Source organism: Emiliania huxleyi (genome assembly GCF_000372725.1).
Source record: "Emiliania huxleyi CCMP1516 unplaced genomic scaffold EMIHUscaffold_104, whole genome shotgun sequence".
NCBI lineage: Eukaryota > Haptophyta > Isochrysidales > Noelaerhabdaceae > Emiliania > Emiliania huxleyi.
Window position 1 is genome coordinate 403,782 of NW_005202176.1, and position 6,073 is coordinate 409,854.

A 6,073-nucleotide genomic window follows, 5' to 3' on the forward strand; every position below is an offset into this window, starting at 1 on the left:
ATCCTGGCCGACCTCGCAAAGACGCGTGGTGATGCTTCCCTGCCAGAGGGGAAGGTCACCTTCCTGGTCGGCGACGACCGGGAGCGCATCGAGCACGTGAGCAAGTGCCACCTCTGCATTCGGTCCGGGTACTATCGGACCATGTTTGGCATCGGCATGAAGGAGCGCGACGCCGCCGAGGTCACGGTGCCCCATATCGACCCCGCCAGCTTCACCGCCCTCATCGACTACCTCCTCTGCGACAAGTTCGACCTCGGCGAGGAGGAGGGCAGGGCGCAGCGCGCGCTCGACCTGCGGGAGCTGGCGCAGATGTACCAGGTGCCGCGCCTCGAGCTGCTCTGCGCGCAGGCGCTGCAGGAGAGCGTCGCGCCGGCGACCGCCGTGCCGCTGCTCGAGGCGGCGCACACGATGGGCGACGGGCGGCTCCTCGCGCAGTGCCGCCGCTACGTGGCCGACCACGCCGCCGAGGTGCGGGCGAGCGGCGGCGTGGAGCAGCTGCGCGACTTGGGCGTGGCCAAGGGGCTGCTCGGCGACGCGCTCGACCAGGTGGCGGAGCTCAAGGGTGCGATGCGCGAGGCGGACCTCGAGAAGGTCCGGGCGGAGCGGGCATGAGTGAGGGGCAGCGCCCCACGCCCTGCTCGCTCGCCGCTTGGGCCTTGGCACCAGCGAGAGCTGAGTGACGTTGCGGAGTGAGAGCGCAGCGCGCCGTGTACAGGGAGCAGCTCCTGCGACACCCTTGATTTCTCGGGTACGTAAGAGGCCACGGTCGGTGATACCCGCCTTGCCCTTGTCCCGAATCCAGCCCTTTGTTCGCGCATGAGGTTGGCGCCACGGGCCTGCCTCCCAAAGCCAACCCGCCCTTTGTTTGTTAACGTGAATGACTTTTGCTGGCCGGAACCGTTTTTGATACGATTACCGTCGTAGTTCATCACCAAGCCTCTTTGACGGATGACTGCAGCCGGCGCACGAGCCCCTGCTGCCTCTACAGGGGAGCCGTTTGGTGCAATCGGACCCATGAGCAAGTCTGACCCCGCCGTGTACCGCTCCGCCCCAATCCAAAAGAAGCTGTCTGCGGCTCTTTCCGTCAAGCAATGCAAGCAAGACCAATCCCATCCCTCCCTTGGGTTGTCTGTTTTCTTTCTTTTTTCTTTTTCGTTATCGGCCGCCTGTTATCTCCCGATAAGACCCACACGAGCGGGTTCAGCTGAAACACACCTCTCTCGACATGCGAGGCTGACTGTGATCCGGCATGTCGCCCTCTCTCGCCGAAGCCTCTCCCTCCGGCCTTCCGCCACGCGCCAGCACCCAGCAGGAGGCAGGCAGGCAGAATCAAACCCAAGATGCGCCTGGGCCTTGAGAAGGGGGTCGTGAGTGCCGGGATTATTGGGAAGGGCGGGGACGCCCCCGGGAATTCTTTCGTGCAAGTCTGCTGAAAGAGGGGCGGGGTGCTAGAATTCTTTTACCAAGCGACAAGGGAGACGGCCCGCTGACTGCGAAAGCGGCGTGACAGAGCGCGGTCAAGAGCGGCCAAGCGTGCGATGGGCCTCATGCAGGTTGAGTGCCCCGTGGGCGCGGGCGCCGGTCAGCGCATCAAGATTATGGCAAACGGCGCCGAGTACGAGGTGGAGGTCCCGGCGGGCATAGTTGCCGGCCAGACCTTCCAAATTGAAATCCCCGACGCGGCTCCGCAGTCCAGCGTGCCAATCGCGCAGGGAGTCATGGTGCAGCCCGACTATGCGCAGCCAACGCCGCAGTACGCGCAACCGCCGCAGTACGCGCAACCGCCGCAGTACGCGCCACAGCCGCAATACATGCAGCCGCAGTCCGCATACGCTCCCCACCCGGGCTACGCGCCGGGCGGGGTTCAGCACGTGGTGGTTCACGAGGGCCCCGCCCCTCAGTTCGTGTCCGAGGTCCGTCGCTCGCCCCCCGCCCGCCCCACGCCCGTGCCCCGCCCGGCCAGCGCCGCAACAGCGGCCGCGAAGGAATGACCCGACCCTCCCCTCGCGCCACAGCCGTACTGCGGCCCGCTCTCGCTCCTGATCTGCCTCTTCGTGCCGTGCGGTTTCTGGATCGGCTGCTGCCCCATCGACGAGCGCCTCGTCCGCGTCGGCTGAGCACGGACAGAGAGTGGAGGATTGTGCGGGGGTGCCCACCGCGGAGGTCAGTCTCTCGGTGCATTTTTACAAACCCACCCGCAAGTGTGTCGGTAGTCTGCCGCGGTGGAGAAGTCTCTTGATTTGTACTTATACTTGTCGTATATACGGAATCATCAATACGGCTCTTGCGCCTACCCCACTACGGGTAGCCCATTCACGCGCGCGCTCCGTTGCTAATACGAATAACCCCGCCGATTAGTGTCGTATATCAATTAGTCCGTGCGTCCCTTCGTTTCGTGTGTTTTGGGATCCTTCGTATTGTTCGAATCCTATGGAGCAAGACGACCTCGGAGACTGGCTCTCACCGCTCTCGCGCAACAGCGAAGCACCGCCCTCTCCATCTCCGCTCGCCGCCCCGCCTGGCACTCCCCACGCCGGAGTGGGAGCGGGTGCGGGTCTTGTGCAGCTCTCGCATTGTACGGTCCTGGCTACTGCCTTCCATTTTGGCTGCACCCCGCGTGAGCCGTGTGTGTGTGTGCCGACCGGGGACCCGGACCCCGCTCCCCGGACGGCGCGTCCGCGACCCGGACGGGCCGGTAGCTAGAGAATGACCTCTCATACTGGAAACAGAGCCCCCCCCCACCCCCCCCCACCAAAAAACCCCCACTCACCGAGCGATTTCTTTTGGTTGTTCTTTTCTTTTATTTCGTCGCTGGCTGGTGGTGGCTTAGTTGTTTGCCACACACACGCACCCCTTTGGGCCACGCAATTTCTTTTCCTTGTTCTTTTCGGTTCTTGTTTTTAACGCTCCGTTTCTTAATCTCTATGTTCTTTTTTCGCACGACATTGTTGTAAAATTCTTTTTTCGAAGCCAGGAGAGAGCCACCGTCCAGCAACAAACCTGTCTGCACGTCTCGCGCGCGCGTGAACAGGGCTCCAGGCCCCAAATGACGTGTGAGTGTTAGATTTGTTTGGTATTGCTAAAAATCTCTCCCGTCCAGCCGATGATATCAGCCGAAATGCGATGGCCGATGCCACCTCCCGTTCGGGTAACAAGCATGATGACACACCCGGGAGCTCGTGTCGCGTGCTCGGACGCCTGTCCGCATGCACGCGACCGCGAATAATAAATAAATACAACGGGCATCCCAAGCTAGGGCTGGGTCGAGGACAGACACGTCCCCACCTTTGCAGGATTTTGCAAAAGCGAGGGGGGAGGGCGCATCGCCGCGCGGAGAGGGCTGGGCACAGGGCACAGGGGATCTCTCTCGCATAGGATATGCACTCGGCGACCGCGAGTGTGACGACCGAGAGCTGCGCGAATTCTTTTTTCGCCTGTGTTCGTGCCAGTGCGCGCCAGTCCCGTGCCCAGTGTCGTGCGAGGGAGTTTTGTTGTAAGATTCTTTTTTCGAAGCCCGGCGGGAGCGGCCTAGAGGAGAGAGGCGCTCAGCACCCGCAACCCCGCCCCCTTTGCATGCCCGGCCGAACGAAGGCTGGCTCGGCCGCGTCCCGGCGCGGGCACGCGTCAACGGCGGCTACTGCTGCGCCGCTCTCGCTGCCGAAAAGGATCGAATCGGCGGCGGAGAACGGCAAGGTCGACGTGGTGCAGACGTGGCTCAGCGGGGCTGGGCGGGTTGACGCGACGTGCGTGCGTGGCGGTGTGTGCGGCTGTACGCTCCTGCTGATCGCCACCGAACACGGTCACAAAGAGATTATCGAACTACTGCTGAAGCGCGGCGCGGAGGCGGACGCGCGCGATGGCGAAGACCATACGGCGCTGATGGCCGCCGCCCGCTGGGGCTACGAGCTGGTGGCCGAGATGCTGCTGCGGCACGGCGTAGAGATCAACCTGCAGAACAGCGCAGGCAGCACCGCGCTGATGGTGGCCGCCGCCAACGGCCACGAGCAGGTGGCCGAGATGCTGATTCAGCACGGCGCGGAGATCAACCTTCAAGCTGGTGACGCCAGTACGGCGCTGATGGCCGCCGCCGCCGAGGGCCACGAGCGGGTGGCTGACTTGCTGCTGCGGCACGGGGCGGAGATCGACCTTCAAGACAGTTGCAACGGCCACACTGCGCTCACGGGCGCCGCCTGCATCGGCCATCCCACCGTCGTGCTTCGCCTGCTGCGCGCGGGCGCAGACATGACGCTGCGCACTGCGGCGGGCAAGACGGCGCTACAGATCGCCAACGAGAAGGGCCACGCCGAGTGCGTCGCCGCCGTCAGGACGTATCTCGGCGAGGTGGCGGCTCGGAGCAAGGCGCCGTCGGCCGAGGCGGGCGGCGCAGGGGCGGGCGGCGCACCCGCAGGCGAAGCGGCGGCGGGCGCCAGTGCCGCGGCCTCTGCTTCCAGCGGCGAGGGTGGAGCGGAGACCGCGCCGGGCAGCGGGGCGGTGCCAGAGGAGGTCGTGCTAGCGGCTCGGCGAGGCGAAGAGGCGACGGTGCTGGCGTGGCTCGACGGCGGCGGGCGGGTCGACGCGACGTTCGAGTACACCTTTGATTGCGGCTCTCGTGTGAGCGGCATGACGCTGCTGATGGTCGCAATGGTCCAAAACCACGCGGTGCTGGCGGAGGCGCTTCTGCGGCGCGGTGCGGATGTCTCATTGCTGACCAGCGATGGCAGCTGCTATGCGCTGGGTCTCGCCGCCGTGAACGGCCGCGAAAAGCTGGTCAAGCTGGCATTGCGGCACGGCGCGGAGATCAATCAGAGAAGCCGCACGACCGGTTGCACCGCGCTGATGGACGCCGCCTACGAAGGTCGCGAGCGGGTGGTCCACACGCTGATCCGGCACGGCGCAGAGATCGACCATCAGGACAACGACGACGGCACCGCCCTGATTCAAGCCGCCGCCGTCGGCCACCCTGCCGTCGTGCGTCAGCTGCTGCGGGGGGGCGCAGACATGACGCTGAGCACTATGGATGGCAAGACCGCGCTGCAATGGGCCAAGGAGAGGGGCCAAGCCGAGTGCGTGTGCGCCCTCGAGGAGCACGCGGCGGCCAAGGCGGCGGCCGAGAAGGCGGCGAATGAGGCGGCGTGGGCTGCGGGGGCGGCGGAGAGGGCGGCGCAGAGGGCGGCGGAGGAGAAGGAGGCGGCCCGGCACGCCGAGGAGCTACTGGCGGAGGTCGAGGCGGAGAAGCGCGCCAAGGGCAAGAAGGGCAAGAAGAAGAAGAAGGGCGGCGGGAGCGGCGGCGCTGGGCCGTCGCAGGAGTCCGAGGCGCCGGCAGAGGCAGCCGCAGCCAAGCCCGCGCCGTTGGACAGGGAGGGGCTGCTCCGGCTTCTCGCGGAGCTCCACGAGGACAGGATCCGGTTCGGCATCACGGCGGAGACGTCGGTCGAGGGATTGGCGGAGGCGCTGGGAGAGGCGGCGGGCGAGGCGAGCGAGGAGGAGGGTGAGGAGGAGACGGAGGCGGCCGAGGAGGAGGGCGAGGAGGAGGGCGAGGAGGAGGGCGAGGAGGCGGCAGCGGAGGCGCGCCGGCAGGCTGAGGCGAAGGCTGCGGCTGTGGCAGCGGCAGAAGAGGAGGAGGAGGCCGCGGCGGCGGCGGAGGCGGCGGCCGAGGCGGCAGTTGCAGCGGTAGCGGCGGCAGCGGCGGCGGCAGCGGCGGCGGCAGAGGCGGCGCTCGCCGCAGCCAAGGCGAGGCGCGTCTCGGCGGCCGCTGCGAGGGCGAAGGCGCGGGAGGCGGCCTAGCCCACGCGCCGAAGAGGACTGCTGGCGCAGACCGCAGTGGCAACCATGTGTGGGGAAGGGATTCGAAGGGTGTCGCTCGGACTTTGGCAACATATATCGAGAATGTACAACTCTCTCGAGTCACGAGTGTACGTACGTACTTATAGCTTACTGGGAGAAAAGAGTCGAGTGTACGTTACACTTTTTTGGTTCACATGCCTCCCTGCGACCGCGGTCCGCGCAACGATGGTGTGTGTGTGTGAGACGCACAGACGACGTCAACACGCGACAGATGTCAAACACCCGACGC

The 6,073-nt window shown here is 65.7% G+C and overlaps 3 protein-coding genes across 3 annotated transcripts; all 3 read left to right on the forward strand.

The window, feature by feature from the left end:
• Positions 1–83: 83 nt before the first annotated feature.
• On the forward strand, positions 84–653 carry EMIHUDRAFT_360994 (hypothetical protein). Its single transcript, XM_005792961.1, has one exon. The coding sequence runs from the start codon at positions 142–144 to the stop codon at positions 610–612; it is 471 nt and encodes a 156-aa protein (XP_005793018.1). The 5' UTR covers positions 84–141; the 3' UTR covers positions 613–653.
• An 821-nt stretch (positions 654–1,474) lies between these two features.
• On the forward strand, positions 1,475–2,269 carry EMIHUDRAFT_439642 (hypothetical protein). The gene is made up of 2 exons (XM_005792962.1): positions 1,475–1,913; positions 2,016–2,269. The coding sequence occupies exons 1-2, from the start codon at positions 1,539–1,541 to the stop codon at positions 2,115–2,117; spliced, it is 477 nt and encodes a 158-aa protein (XP_005793019.1). The 5' UTR covers positions 1,475–1,538; the 3' UTR covers positions 2,118–2,269.
• An 861-nt stretch (positions 2,270–3,130) lies between these two features.
• EMIHUDRAFT_222710 (hypothetical protein) lies at positions 3,131–5,784 on the forward strand (the record flags this gene model as incomplete). Its single annotated transcript, XM_005792963.1, has 4 exons — positions 3,131–3,148; positions 3,294–3,448; positions 5,169–5,430; positions 5,767–5,784. The coding sequence occupies 4 exons, from the start codon at positions 3,131–3,133 to the stop codon at positions 5,782–5,784; spliced, it is 453 nt and encodes a 150-aa protein (XP_005793020.1).
• Between the last annotated feature and the right edge of the window lie 289 nt (positions 5,785–6,073).

Excerpts from the sequence above, each read along its gene's own strand:
- EMIHUDRAFT_439642 (XM_005792962.1), top strand. The coding sequence starts at position 1,539 with ATGGGCCTCATGCAGGTTGAGTGCCCCGTGGGCGCGGGCGCCGGTCAG. Across the intron at positions 1,914-2,015 it reads CCCCTCAGTTCGTGTCCGAG|CCGTACTGCGGCCCGCTCTC; the intron begins GTCCGTCGCTCG and ends CTCGCGCCACAG.
- EMIHUDRAFT_360994 (XM_005792961.1), top strand. The coding sequence starts at position 142 with ATGTTTGGCATCGGCATGAAGGAGCGCGACGCCGCCGAGGTCACGGTG.